The following is a 15,804-nucleotide window of genomic DNA, read 5'->3' on the forward strand; positions in this document are numbered from 1 at the left end:
GCATGCATAGGGTACCCCATTTAAGTCACTTCAGAGTAAAACTGGCAAAAAAAAATTCTATATCAAAAAAATAAAATCAAAATCAGTGTACAGCAAACATCGAATCAGCTGTGAGCCGTGAGCAGTCGTGTGCGTGTATCGCTGTTGTGAAAGCGTTGCCACAAAGGGCAATGCGACGGGCACTGTTCATTGCATGTTATAAACTTTAGCGTTAGTTTTGATGGGGAATTCTTTAAATTTTTAGAAAGAAAAAAACGTTTATTTATCACAAAAATTATATAACAATCTTGTATTAAAATGGTCTTCGCTCAGCATGATGTCGTGGTCTGAGCCACGACACTGGTCTTCCGCGAATGTCATAAAAGGAGACACAAAATAATAAAACATTATAAGCACAAGTGCAAAGCACGACGGCTGTAATTATAACAAATGGGTTGTAAATTCATAGTATTTACTATATGGTTGTAAATTTCTTTTCCAATGAGGTTTTTCTTTATTCATGAGGTTTCTTTGGATGAAATGACGGTTACATGGTAAATTATACATCTGCAAAGGAATTATTATTATCTGCAAAGGAAATCTTTAAAAACAATTAAAATTCTCAATTCAAATTTGAACCTCATTATCTTGGAAACTACTATTTCCCAGGCATGGCTTCTTGGGGGAAAATGTTCATATTAATGGGGAGATTACATGGTTTTGGTTATGTCGGAGGTAATGTTAGTGTTTTAAAGCTAATTTTTTAATGAAAGTCATATTGTCATTGCTAGTTGGAGAGCGATGTGGTAGTGTGCCGGCACTTTGACTATTAACTAATTCGCAGCCTACACTATTGGACTGATCAGTTTGAAATTTGGCATGCAGATAGCTACATGATGTAGGTGTGACGTAGGGTGAAAATTATCACCCTAAAGGGGTGAAATAGTGGTTAGTGAAACATACAAAGCCCCCCCCCCCCAGGCACACCGGAGTTCATGGCGCCGGAGATGTACGAGGAGCACTACGACGAGTCGGTGGACGTGTACGCGTTCGGCATGTGCATGCTGGAGATGGCCACCGGCGAGTACCCCTACAGCGAGTGCAGCGGGCCCGCGCAGATCTACAAGAAGGTGGTCTCGGTGAGTCTCTCTCTCTCTCTCTCCCTCCTCCCCCCTCTCTCTCTCTGCTTTCCTTATGTGTATGTCAATGTCATGTAAGTATCAAGTTAAGTTAAGTTTTTTTACATACAAGTCCCGTATAAATTATTGTTTTTGCCAATTTTAAAAAATATCCATATTGTCAAATATGACTACTAAGTCAAATTGTCAAATTATGGTTAAGGATATTTTTATGGGATACTTAAACTACTACTACCATTACTCCACTTTGGGCATCTAGATAGGTATCACAAAGGTCAATAACGATTTTAAACCTTTTTCCCAGGGTGTAAAACCACAGAGTTTGGAGAAGGTGACCATCCCAGAGGTGAAGGATATCATCGAGTCGTGTATTAGGCCGAATAAAGCTGATAGGTAAGCATTCTAATAATATAAATGCGAAAGTCTGTCTGTCTGTCACGCTATTAAGGTTAGAATTTTAATATAATTCTGACGTTGATAAATTCAATAATCCTGGGTCAATTAACTAAAATAAACAATATATTTTTTCATGCACAAGATATAATCACACATTATAAAGTAGCTTAAAATTTTTCGACTTTTCTCATCGATCACTCGTGGCGAACCCGTATTTTCATTAACAATGTCTATCTCTCACGTCAGCTTTAATTAAATTTAGCTTTTTCACGCGACTTCATTCATTTCATACACGTTCATTCCGTGTGTCCGCTCATAACTTATTATTGTCAACATCTCGGGTTCTAAGCAACGCAACGCGATAAAACTACACTGGATTTTAAGTTATACCATCCGCTATATAACTGTGATAGGCACATCAAATTGACGACCTCGGTGGCGCAGTGGTAAAGTGCTTGCCTTTGAACCGAGAGGTCCCGGGTTCGATCCCCGGTCGGGTCATGATGGAAAATGATCTTTTTCTGATTGGCCCGGATCTTGGATGTTTATATATATATATATATATGTATTTGTTATAAAATATTGTATCGTTGAGTTAGTATCTTATAACACAAGTCTTGAACTTACTTTGGGGCTAGCTCAATCTGTGTGATTTGTCCTGATATATTTATTTATCAAATTCCAACCAGTAGTTTTTACGTTGTGCGCGAACATAGCCCACTTTCAGATTACTAAAAGTATAGATTAATTATGTGATTTTGTTTGCAGGCCACAAGTGAAAGATCTCCTGAACCACGAGTTCTTCGGCGAAGACATCGGCCTTCGGCTGGAGATAGTCGGCAGGGACCTGGTCACCTCGTCTGACATCACCAAGATCAAGTTCAGACTCAAGATCATCGATCCCAAAAAGAGGTGTGTGTATTCTTCTTTCTTTCTTATCAAGTCTGTTATTGCTAACACTGATGTCGACTTTATATTCAAGTCGCCTCAAGGCTTCGTGACATGACTTACATCGAGCGACTTTATTATGTCACTCATGATGGTGTGAGTGCAACTAGAGATAAAAAAATGTGGAAAGAAAATACATTTTTTCATCGACCTGAGATAATAATAATAAATATATAGGGACAAATTACACAGATCGATTTAACCCCAAAGTAAGTTCGAGACTTGTTTTATGTGATACTAACTCAACGATACTATATTCTATAACATATACATGTATAGATAAACATCCATGACTCAGGTCAATCTGAAAAAGATCATTTTCCATGTTGAGCTGGCCGGGGATCGAACCCGGGACCTCCAGTGTAGCAGTGCGGCGTGACGACCATTAGGCCACGGAGGTCGTCAAAATGTAAATGTAAAAAAAATTAAAATAATGTAATGCAGATGATTACGATAGTTTAACAAGAGTGATTTGTACCAAAAACCATTTTTAATAAGCCGCTTAAAAGCATCTGACATGACTTTCGAAAACCGATTTTGTTTATTGTGGCAGTTCAAAATATACAAAAAGAAAATAGCATCATATTTTAAAGTATGTGTATAGCAAGCAAAACATTTAGCGTCCGATTAAATATAAAATGAATATTACCCCAGGTCATACACCCACAAGGAGAACGAAGCGATCCAGTTCGAGTTCGACATGGAGACTGACGACTGCGAGGAGGTGGCCAACGACATGGCCAAGGTTGGCCTCATCATGGAGGAGGACGCCAGGATCGTCACCAAGCTGCTCAAGTCCCAGCTCATCAGTCTCAACCGGTGAGTTGACGTGGAGGCTGACGACTGGCCAAGGTGGGCCTCATCATGGAAGGAGGTCGCCAGGATTTTAACCAAGCTCCCGTTTCATCCCGGAAAAATAACTGCTGCTATGGGAAATCACGCGGGCGAATACGCGGGCAAAAGCTAGTTTTAATTTAAAAAAATAGGCATGCATGGCAAATACACCAACTTGGAAGATAAAAGCTGAAGATTGTAATCTAATGTAATGTAAGTAATTGTAATGCAATCAACCATCATTAGCGGATTTATCGATCATAAATACATCTAGTACGGTCACTTAACCTAAAGAATCATGGCGATATCGCCCCTATTACCATCACACAAGGGTCAATGCATGCGGCTGTACGTGGCGCCTTGTACGGCGACCCTGAATACGCGTTTCTAATTGTAATGACGCGATTCTAATGGTGTGTGTTATGCAATAATACACAATTTAAATCCATTTTTTATAAATATAATTTAAAATAATATAATTATACTTAATTCAATTATTGTTGTTTTGACTAGACAATATTTGTGATCGTTGGTGATGAAAAAAAATGTATTATAAAGAATTATATATTTTGTTTGTTTTCCCGTACAAATTGACTAATTAGTATGGAAAGTATGATTTTTATGTTTTTCCGTGAGCGAGCATACGAGTATTAACAAATCGTGCAAGGTTAAATTTCCCTTTGTATAATCTAGGAAAGTTTCAAACAGCGTGGGTTGTTAAATAATTGCCCGATGTAGGTTTCTAACCTGTGGAGGACAAGAGGGGAGGCTTTTACCCAGCATTGGGACTCGTAATCAGGCTATTCAAAAATCTGCATATTTACGATATTTCCCGATTACGGCGAAGTGAAAAGGGTTATGATCTTGACTGGTATTTTCGTTCGGTTCTAAATATTATTTACCATAAAATTGAGTATACGTAGAGTTAGTAGGACGGAGAAGGATATAACCTTTCATTCAGCAAAATTGCGGGCGTAGTCGTGGGTAAAAACTAGTTAAATAAACCTCGCATTGCCGAGCCGCGATACGCGGCACGCGATGTTACGACCGCTTCAATGTTAATACATTCAAGAAATGTTACATTTTATCGACATTTTAAACATTCTCGATTCTACAGATTTATCGACATTTTAAACATTCTCGATATGAAGCTGTACAAGGTTTTATACTATACATTGATACCTTGCATTAAAAAGGACAGATTATAAAATATTTTATATTGAAATTATATTAAGTTGTAGTAGAAGTATTTTTATTCAAATCTTTACTTTATTTGTTAATTACCATATTTAAACACATTTTTTTAATGTACAGTTTAAGCATAAATAAATGGAATGAAATGAAACTTTCACTTGGCTATCACTATCAATACATAGTATGAAACAAAGTCGCTTTCCACTGTCTGTCTGTTCGTATGTATGTATGGTTATATTTTTAACACTACGCAATGACATTTGATGAGTGTTCTTTCAATAGATAGTGTGATTCCTGAGTAAGGTTTATATGTATAATTAATTACCGCTTTACCCGAGCGAAGCCGGGACGTGTCGCTAGTTACACATAAATTGAACCTGCCACGATCTATAATAGGCTATATATATTTATATCTATATCTGTCTCACCACGCTATCAGCTCGATCACGAAAGGCAAAATTATTCTGTTCACTGTTATACTGTTCCTCACCTTGACTTTCAAGAAACCAAACATTTTATTAATACTAGATGCTGCCCGTGGCTCCTCTTTCTCATCTTCACCGTTGCAAAGCCAGGGGTCACCGTAAAAAATAACCTAAACATTTTGAAGATTTGGCTGATTGTTATATTTGGTACACGGGTAGAATATAACCTGGAATAAGACATAGGGTACTTTTTATCCCGAAATTCCCACGGAAGCGAAGCCCAGGGGCGAAGCTAGTAGTAGTCTGTAAATTATAATAAGAAAATGTCATCAAGGTATAATTAATCATGATTGGCAAGCTCACGCATAAACTTGACATAATTGGAGTGCCTTTTCGACGCTCCACCGATCGCAATTATTGCAATGACGCGGCTAGGTGCAACGTCTGCATGTATGTGTATGTGCCTCGTAAACATATCCTCGTTTTGTTTGTAGCCGGTTAGTCGTGTTGTTTACTTTTTATATATGGCCAGTGTTAACGAAAATTTTTTTTCTCGTCTTGTTATGAAGTGGTTCTTTTCTTGAATATGGAATTAGTTTTTATCGTCTTTCTAGTTTTGAATAAAATCGGGCAAATGAGTTTTTTTAAATATGGAATTTGTATAACTAATTACATACTGCCGTTAAGTTTATTAAAATGTTATTTAAATTTTCGACCAGTCTATACATAAAGGTGAAAGTGCTGGTTAGAACCAAAGATCTGTGTTTGTTTTTTTAATAGTATGTAGTTATAATATTTTATTATTGTAAGCTTTGTACATACATGTAACTTCTTAAATTTTATTATTATAAATTCGAATATTGGACTACAATTTTATTCTAATTCGCTGTTTTAATACAACCGCGCGCAATACTACTAATTAATTTCAAATTGTATGACGTAAAACTTAGCAATTTCCTGTGTTTATTTCGTGTCAGTCTCAACTCAACCCAATCATTTGTGATCGAAATTTCGGCGACTATAAATACAAACAAATTACGTCTGGTTGCCATGGCGACCGTATCTATGCTGCTAACTGGCGTGATCAGAACCGAATTTAAAAAAAAGACATATTTTCGTTGTATTAATTCGTCGGCTTAGTTATTGTGACTTGTTCAGAAAGATATGTTGCTGTTTACTTTATAAAGTGATATGTGAAATTATCTTGGATAATATGAAGGTAGTTGGATGAATAATGTGTTTGACCTTCAAGGGTCACGTGGTGTAATGAATTTAATTTCTCTGTAAACTTTGTATTTTATTATTGTGTTATGATCAGCTGATTTCCTGCTACTGCATTGAGGTTAGAGTTTAGTTGTTTAAAAAGTTGAGCGTTTTTTCTTTATATTGAAGATTCGGTTGTAGTTTGTTTCGTATATGTGACAGTCTGCCCTTGTCGAAAATACTGACGGTTCCTATCAGCTTGACAAGGCTTTTGTCCCTTAATTGCCTCCTACGATATCCATGGGAGGAAAAGGAGTGGTCCTATTATTTATTTCTTATCGAGTGTATTATTGCCAATACTGGAAGTGGATTTTATACAAGTCGCCTAAAGGTTTCTGACATTACTTTTAACAACAACTTAACGTTATCTAGTGGTCCTATTTAAGGGCGAAAATACACGCCACAGACAAAATACAATTCGTCTAAGATCTTGTGTTTGATATAAGCTAGTAATGTAAATAATTGCTTCTAATATTAACCCATAACGATTATGTAAATAACTCGCATAATGACTTCAGAGCAGCCTTCAGCTTCATTACATAACCTTTTAAAGTCCATTGACACACTTTATTAATGCTAATGTTTGTATACCAGTCTTGACTCGAAGTCGTGTCATTTCATCGACCACCACTTGCTTCCGGTGAAGGAAAACATCGTGAGGAAACCTGCACACTGTTTGACTATTAAGTTTACTAGATGCGTTCTATTAATTTACTTACCATTAGATGGCGGTAGGTATTTGAAAAAATCATGTCAGATGCCTTTAGGCGACTTGAATAAAATCAGACATCAGTGTTAACAATAACGTAATAGATGAGAAACAATACAACATAACCACCGGGAATCGCTCCCGTCGGAATTTTGGGATACAATTACGCAAAATAGTGTTCCACTTGTTATATTCTACTCGTGTACCAAATTTCACTGAATTCCGTCATGTAGATTTAGCGTGATCGAGTAACAAACACACGCATTGAAATTCACATCTCAACTTTCGCTTTTATGTATTATGTATCTGGGCGACCGCACTGTGTTCAGTATTTTTGTTTAAATGTTTATCATGACGATTTTTTGTATAACCTTGTCTGCATAACCTCATGAGAAGGAAACATGCGTGATAACATGTATAAAAATAATTGCTTTATGCATAATGTTGATTTTGAATATCTGTGTGTCTACGTGCGAGCGGTGGTGCGGTGGTGGTGTAATGGTTAAGACGCCCGCCTGTGGATCGAAAGGTCTCAGGTTGGAATCCTACTCGTGCCAAATGAGTTGGTATAACAATCTGACTCATGTATAGTAGTTTTCATCGACCACCGCTTGCTTCCGGTGAAGGAAAACATCGTGAGGAAACCTGCACACTGGTTGATTATTAACTTGTGTGTGAAACGGAGAAGGCAATGGCAAACCACTCCATTAATAATGCCAAGAAAGTTGTTGTGTGTGTTTAAATCCACGTAATGACCACGACCCTCAGCCATGAGGAATACGACTATGAAGAGTGTCTACGTAAATTGTTATATAAATAAATATGTACGTAATAACGAATTTTCCCAGACTCGGGAACCAGTTAAATCGATTTTTTGCTCCCGTATCATGTTTCAGATTTCAACGAAATCGATACGCGTTTTCGAAAACAATATATAGTATGAATAAAATAGGAAGTAAGGATAGGTTTATTTTAATCTCAAAGTGTGGGAGATTAGGACGTAGCAGTATCTTCGCAAAATATCGCCCTTCGTCAATTAGATACCTTAGCGTGTACATGCTAAGGACCTCTCACGAGTTACTAGTGTTTAGTATCAGAACTTCAGAAGTACCATCGACGAGTGATGTTAAGAAGGAAAATAAAAAATGAACTATTGTACTCCCATCCCATCTTCCCGTGTCCCGGTTGCATTTGGGGTCACTTTTTTGTTTTTATTTATTTATTTATTTATTTATTTATTTATTTATTTATTTATTTATTACTATATGTTGCCCGGGGCTTCGCTCCCGTGGGAATTTTGCGGTAAAATATAGCCTATAGCAATTTTGGATTATGTATTTCTCTAATGGTGAAACAATTTTTAAAATCGGTACTTTCGGATATTACCCGCCTCAATACAAACGCTTACCTTTTTATAATAATAGAATACAATAGCGGCCCGTCCTGGCTTCGCTCGGGCAAAGCATAATAAATCATATACTTTAACCTTCCCCAGGAATCACACTATCTATTTAAAAAACTATCATAAATAAAATAAAGAATAAATAAAATAAAATAAAAATAAAATATCCGTAGTTTCAAAGATGGAAGCATACATAGTGACAAAAACAGCAGGAATGAAATTTGTTTTATATTAAGTAGTGATTATATGATGATTTACGTTGATCACGGGCTTCGGGTCGTCACAGCCCTCAACACGAAAGAGATAAATTATCGTATGATGTGAATCGATGTGTACTCTGTATTATTAAAATTATTATTTACCGGTATTTGTGTTTGGTTATAGGGAGCGGAGTGAGAAGAAGACGCAGATGCTGTTCAATCAAGAGTTGATCAACGAGCAGAACATCCAGAAGCAGTTGCTGCTTGAACAACAGCTGAGACAGGTATGGAGCGTTAGGACTCCGTCATAACAGAAACCTTTTCAGATCACTTCGTTGTCCGAAGAAGACGATAGACTTCGACATATCTTTCGATTGGCTCATACAAGAAAGAGAAACGCGTATTATAAATACACTAGAGGAAACGAGACAGGTTGCTAATATATTTTGTTTCTCACCGTATTTTACAAGGCTCAATCTGCAGTTTTACATGAGATGGTCGGGGAAATTGTATGGAAAACTCCTATCTCGTTAGGGTACGCCAACCCGTCTTTATATTTTATTTTGTCTTTGGTGAAGCCCTTTATATCTAAAATACGCATACAAGTGTTAAGTCTAAATTTATTTGAATGGTTCTTCGGATTCTTTTAGCTGAAAAATCAAACGTGTTATACAACGCGATAAAAAAAAGACCATTTGTGTCGCATATTTTGCGATTTTACAAGGACAAAACTTGGTCAAGATGAGAAATTATGTTTTTCAGATTGAGTTGGGCTTTTCGTTTGGTTTTTCATTATTATTCTTAGCTGGTTTCATATAAAACACTATAGGTATTTACAATAGATATAATACGAAAGTTTCGAACTTACTTTAGCGCTAATGAGTTAGCGCTAAAGTACCTGTGCGATTTATTCACATATTTATATATTTGTCGGAGTGATAATCATATGGAGGCTGCAAAACGCAAGTAATACGTATAGCTAAAGATACGTGTTGCTTAGCAGAGTATCGGCGTAGTCGACGACGCGATGAAACAGGAAAGCTTAAGCCACCATTCAAGGCGAGCTTGGATAGACGCGTGCGCGCACTGATAAACTGTTGTTTTCGTGGTGTTCAGATTGTGTAGTTATTTCATGATAAATTACATTTGTAACAGATAGACTTAGTATTAGTGACAGATAGACTTAGTATAGAACTAAAGAACAATGTATGTGTTAGTGGTAATAAAGTGTAGTGTACGACAATATTTGTGATTTTACTTAACAATTCTACTTATAATTATGGCAAATGAATAAATAAATATATTAGGACAAATCACACAGATTGAGCTAGCCCCAAAGTAAGTTCTATACTTGTGTTATGGGATACTAACTCAACGATACTATATTTTATAACAAATACATATATAGATAAACATCCAAGACCAGGGCCAATCAGAAAAAGATCATTTTCCATCATGACCCGACCGGGGATCGAACCCGGGACCTCTCGGTTCAGAGGCAAGCACTTTACCACTGCGCCACCGAGGTCGTCGATGAAATGAACAAGATCGGCGTCCTGATCCGACATATTTATATCTTACTACTTGTGAACGAAAATTCAATATTGCAAACTTGTCAAAACATGTAAAACTGTACAAGGTTGCAATGCCAAGTACGACGTCGCTGGTTGTGATGATAATAATTTACACAATTGGTTAATTTAAATGACATTTAAAGCATATATTGCGATAAATTGACGACAAACTGATTAACACTGCTCATTCGATCGGCTTTTTCCTATGCTTGGTGTCGGATCTTTAATTATATCACAAATTTCATTAAAATCGCTCCAGCGGTTTAGCCGCGAAAGCGTGACAGATAGACAGAATTTCGTAATATTATTCAGGCTATCGCCCGCAGCTCTGCACCCGGATTACGCCCAAGTTGTTGTAAAAATATGTTAAATTTCAGGTGAAAATGATCCAGAACCAACAGCAAGCTGGACCGGTGGACCAAGTGAAGGCTGGTCTGCTGAACGGTGTCGGTGCTCAACCAGCTCTCGGCACCGTGCAGTAAGTATTTCTTTCATTACAGAAGACTCATAATTGACTAGATGAATAAATCGTTTATTCTACTGTTATGAACACACAAACAGAAAAACAAATCCCTGAATTTCATATGGGTGATAGTTTAGGAAAAAGTATAATTTTTGTATTTCTGTTTGGATGTTTGATACGAATTCGTCCCACCCTCTTATAATAGAAAATTTACCATGGATTTTACTTTGCAGAGAGCAAAGTAAAATCCATGGTAAATTTTCTATTATAAGAGGGTGGGACGGAAAAACAAATCCCTGAATTTCATATGGGTGATAGTTTAGGAAAAAGTATAATTTTTGTATTTCTGTTTGGATGTTTGATACGAATTCGTCCCACCCTCTTATAATAGAAAATTTACCATGGATTTTACTTTGCAGAGAGCAAAGTAAAATCCATGGTAAATTTTCTCTCTCTCTCTTATCTGAGCATTTTGCTGGTTGCCATATACTACCATAAAACGTTGTGTGGAGCCCTGTGTTGGCTTTCTTACTTATTTTCCTCCACATCACACGCTCTTCGGCATATTTAGTTGTTAGGCCATTGGCGAGCATATAACAATGGTGACGACATCACATACTTTGCCAATTAGCCTTGATATGTTTTTTTATATCTTTACCAGGTTAGAGCAGCAGAGCCAGCTGCTGCAAGCCCAGCAGCAACTGCTGCAGCAGCAGATCCAGCTGAACAGCGAGGAGTGCGCCATGACTCTGATGAACAAGCTCATGCAGGCGCGCATATCTCCTGCCGACCAACTGCTCACCAGACAGGTATATTACGATGAAATAATGAAAGAAGTGACTATTTTTAAATTCACAACCACAAACCTCATTTTAATGCTAACTTAAATTGCACCAATAAATTTATTCCGTTGCTTGCAGGTGATGATGGAACAGAATCTCCTGAACCAGCAAATGCTGGAGCAAACAGTCCAAGGACAGCTCATCGAGCAGCAGGCCCAACAGACCCTCCTCGAAGCCAACCCCTCGCAAACACAACTCCAACCGTCCCTCCTACAACAACAACAGCTCTCCGCCGAACTCAGCAACCAAAACCAAGTGTTACAACAACAAATAATACAGCAACAGCAAAACATAATAGCCCAACAAGCAGCAGCGATACAACAGAAGCAATTCGAAGAACAACTAACGCAAGACAATATTATTAATGCTCCCCAGAATCTCGCAGTCGCCACGGGACAGATGTTGGACCCCTCGTTACAGAATCTACAAAACATTTTAGCACAGATAATCCAAAGACCAGACACGCTACAGTCGAGAAAAGAATCTGAATCGGAAACCCAGCCGCAGCAACAACAAAATCAACAGCAAATGATGCAACAAACGGAGATGGAACAACAACAAATACAACAAGAACAGGATATACAACAAATGCAGAATCTAATTGGTGCTCAAATCCAACAGCAGAACATGAATTATCAACAGAATCAACAGTACATGCAGCCGATGTTAACTGATCCGATGTTGGCGGCGCAACATCAACAAGTCGCCCAAGCGCAACAACAGTTGTCGCAAGCGCAACAACAACTAAACATGCAAAAGCAAATACTAGCGCAACACCAAATAGCGTTACAGCAGCAATTGTTAACACAACAACAACTCCACATGCCCGGGCAAACTCTGTCGCCACAGCATTTGAGGAATTTGCAACAACAACAGTATTTGGCTCAGCAAGAGTTGCATTTACAACAACAACAGAATTTTATTGAAAGACAGAACTTGGCGTTGTTGACACAGAAACAGCAATTGATGGGGCAGCAGCAGTGGGAAGTTGAGGAGATATTGCGCGCACAAAGGCCGATGTATACGAGACAGGGGTCAGAACAGAGTCAGATAAGTTCGGCTGATGTGCACGATCAACAGCAAACTTTAGTTCCCGATCAGTTTCAGAAACCTCCGTTGCAGCCTCAAATGTCAATAGATCAGATGCAATTCCAAAATCAGTATGCAGAACTGCAGAATCAAATGCAGAAACAGTCGGAGGATTTGAGTTTCCAACGCATGCACCACATACAGGGGCAGTCGTTGCCCCACAACATGTTGGCTCAAAACTTCAATGTGGTACAGAAGGAGATGCAGATATCTAGTCATGAAGGCACGCCAGTGCAAAATTACGCTGCAAACCCCCTCCAGATGTACCAACAAGCGCAAAGTCAGCCGATGCAAGCTATGATGCAAAATATGCAGTCTATGCAGTCTTCAGTTCCTCAAAATATACCTCATAGTATACAAGAGTCAGTTCAATTAAGTACGGCGCAAACGCTACCGAATAACTTGACGTCTGTGCCACAAACTATATCAGTGCCACAGCCCGTTCAGTCTGTTCCACAGCCGGTTCAGTCTGCCCCGCAGCCGGTTCAGTCAGTCCCACAGCCGGTCCAGTCAGTCCCACAACCGGTTCAGTCAGTGCCACAGCCGGCTCAATCAATACCACAGCCGATCCAATCAGTCCCTCAACCGGTTCAGTCAGTTCCACAACCGATTCAATCTCTCCCACAAACAGTCCAATCAGTCCCACAGACTATTCCTCAGTCGACTATATCACAATCGATGCCGCAAGCGATGCCGACCGTTCCGCAGACGTTATCTTCTGTCCCACAACCGATACAATCCGTGCCGCAGCCCATTCAATCTGTCCCTCAGCAAATTCAGTCTGTCCTACAAGTTACGCAACCCACGACGAACATGATACCGCAATCAGTTCCTATACCGCCGCCGGTGCAGTCAGTCCCACAGCCGAGCCAAACTGTCCCACATCCCGTGTCCACTGTCACACAGTATGTTCCTCAGGAGTCCGTGCCGCAGCAGTTGAATTTGTCAGGTATGTTGGTTTTTGTGTTAGGTCTTAAGTGTACTCGGTTTTAGAATAAATTTGTTTTGTTGAACGTACTACATATACTATTCGTAAATAATATTTACAAACTTTGCTTAATTTTGGCTTCTGATACTAGTATTCATATTTTATTTACAAAAACTTGCTTTTACATATTTATAAATGGTCACGTCTAAGTCTACTGTCTCTAACATGACCCCATGTAACAGCTGAAACTCATGACAACGGGTACTCAAACAACAACGGGCAGAAAGAGCAATTTTTGACGCCGATGAGTGAATTCCCGTCCGGGGCGACCCATCCTGAGGCGATACGACAGCCTGAGCTCAGCTCTGTCGAGGAGAAGCAGGGGGAGGAAGGTAATTATATATTAATACATAAGTAATGTAAAAGGCTAACCTGTCGTATAAGAATATGTTTTTAGGGTTTGGGCAAATAAATAAATACAAAATTAATATATCTATATAAATAGCTTGGTTAATGCTAATAGGTTGCTTGGAAGAGATTGTTGAGCAATAAGTCCGCCTTTGCTCTATATGTTATGTTACCTATTCTATATAATTTGTGTACCTAATGTGTTTATGGATAATGCTGTTCATTATTATTATTCAATTGTGGCAGGATTAAAACTTGGCTTTTTTTGGCAACCAAAGAATCACCCATAGGTCCGCTAGAAGAAATTTCATTAAAAGTTAGCAACGACTTTTAATTTACATAAAGTAGTCTTAAAGTATCAGATTTGACTTGGTGGCAAACATCTGTTTGCCCTATTGGCGAACAGAATCCAAAATATAGATTTATTTCCAGTGGGCACCGCCATTCCATCACCAATAACAAGTGAAAAGAAATCTCGGGGCTCGAAGAAACGGTCGCGCGAGAAAGATAAACTTCCGAAGCTGACTGTACTGGAGGTGAACGACCCCGCGGTGGAGTGCCAGCTGGAGTCCAAGTCCAAGACCGTCACGTTCAAGTTCGACATCCGGGACGTGAACCCGGATGAGATAGCTAGTAATCTGGTGAGTCCGTCCGTCATTACTAGGATAGGTCAGCTTCTCCGGCTGATTGTACTGAGGTGAATGACACCGCGGTGGAATGTCAGCTGGAGTACCAGTCCCAGCAAGTGATAGGTAACAATAGCATTCCCAAAGAGGTTGACCTCATAAAACTACAGATAAATCTTGAACATTAAGGGTTTATTTTTATGAGCAACCCTGGCACTATGGCCGTGAATTATACTTTTACTATGGCAAATTTACAAGCTTGTATATTTGTATGTATGAGAGTGAGTATACTCTGTTGACATGATTTTTTTTGTCACACATTGACAGATACAAGATCTCTCTATAAACTTGTGGAAAAAAATAACATTTTTGATAAGAAAAACATATTCATGAATTGTATTTGTACCTCAGGTGTCCAACAACCTGCTGCCAGAATGGCAAAGCGCGACCTTCACGGAACTAATCAGGGACATAGTGTCCCAACTCGTTGCCAACCCCGGCGTGCCTCCCGTACTCAACCCCCACCACCATTCTCTGCGGCTGAACATTGATAAGGTATAATCAATTGCAGTAGTCTGTAGCTTGTGAGAAATAACTATTTAATATAAAAATTGACGTGAAAATGTGCCTGTGAAGGTCAAATTTCTGAATAAATGATTTGAATTTGACTTCATTCATTCATATCGAGTGTGTTATTGCTAACACTGGTGTGAGATTTTATTCTGACTGAATTCTGACCTGACATAACTGTTTACGATTACCTACGGCCATCTAGTGGCAAACAGTCGCATACATAGTGTGTCGTTGTGTCGTCTGCGTAGCAGATAATTATTGTCCATGTCTGACCAAAATAAACATTATTAATTATTACAACTAGTGAAATGAACTGTCGTCAATCAGTGTGCAGGTTTCCTCGCGATGTTTTCCTTCACCGGAAGCAAGTGGTCTAAAACTCAGAGTCAGATTGGCATACAAACGCGTGCGGCACGAGTAGGATTCGAACCTGGGTCCTTTCGGTCACAGGCGGCCGGTCTCAACTATTGTGCCACCATCGCTTCAACTGCCAGCAGTAGACTGAGAAAAACAAACAACAAACATTGTCTTATCTGTAATGGTAGTAGTGTGAATTAATAAATACATCTTCCATTACGTTAACTCAAAAGGATACTTCCTTTACCCACAAAGTTCATATTGTTGAATTTTGTTGAAAATAAATCAAAAATTAATTCAATCCTATACATTCTAAAGTAAAACATTAACTGAGAAAATAAATTTATCTGAATTAGTATCCCATAACACACCTCTTGAATTAACTTGTCCATATTTTTAATTTATTTATCAATTACTAGCTTTTGCCCGCGGCTTCGCCCGCGTAAATTCCCCAC

The 15,804-nt window shown here is 38.6% G+C and overlaps 1 protein-coding gene across 8 annotated transcripts in view; it reads left to right on the forward strand.

Moving 5' to 3' along the window:
* Positions 1 to 15,804, forward strand: part of Wnk (Wnk kinase) — a 49,775-nt gene that overhangs the window by 19,979 nt on the left and 13,992 nt on the right. For all 8 annotated transcript variants that reach the window (XM_053763235.1, XM_053763241.2, XM_053763240.1 and 5 more), the window contains exons 12-22: positions 961 to 1,118; positions 1,423 to 1,511; positions 2,283 to 2,426; positions 3,117 to 3,281; positions 8,674 to 8,773; positions 10,441 to 10,541; positions 11,188 to 11,335; positions 11,447 to 13,406; positions 13,628 to 13,777; positions 14,226 to 14,434; positions 14,831 to 14,974. In XM_053763235.1, coding sequence (XP_053619210.1) covers positions 961 to 1,118; positions 1,423 to 1,511; positions 2,283 to 2,426; positions 3,117 to 3,281; positions 8,674 to 8,773; positions 10,441 to 10,541; positions 11,188 to 11,335; positions 11,447 to 13,406; positions 13,628 to 13,777; positions 14,226 to 14,434; positions 14,831 to 14,974 — 3,368 coding nt within the window. The remainder of the gene's footprint in view (positions 1 to 960; positions 1,119 to 1,422; positions 1,512 to 2,282; positions 2,427 to 3,116; positions 3,282 to 8,673; positions 8,774 to 10,440; positions 10,542 to 11,187; positions 11,336 to 11,446; positions 13,407 to 13,627; positions 13,778 to 14,225; positions 14,435 to 14,830; positions 14,975 to 15,804) is intronic.

Source organism: Plodia interpunctella, chromosome 23 (assembly GCF_027563975.2).
Source record: "Plodia interpunctella isolate USDA-ARS_2022_Savannah chromosome 23, ilPloInte3.2, whole genome shotgun sequence".
NCBI classification, from domain to species: domain Eukaryota; kingdom Metazoa; phylum Arthropoda; class Insecta; order Lepidoptera; family Pyralidae; genus Plodia; species Plodia interpunctella.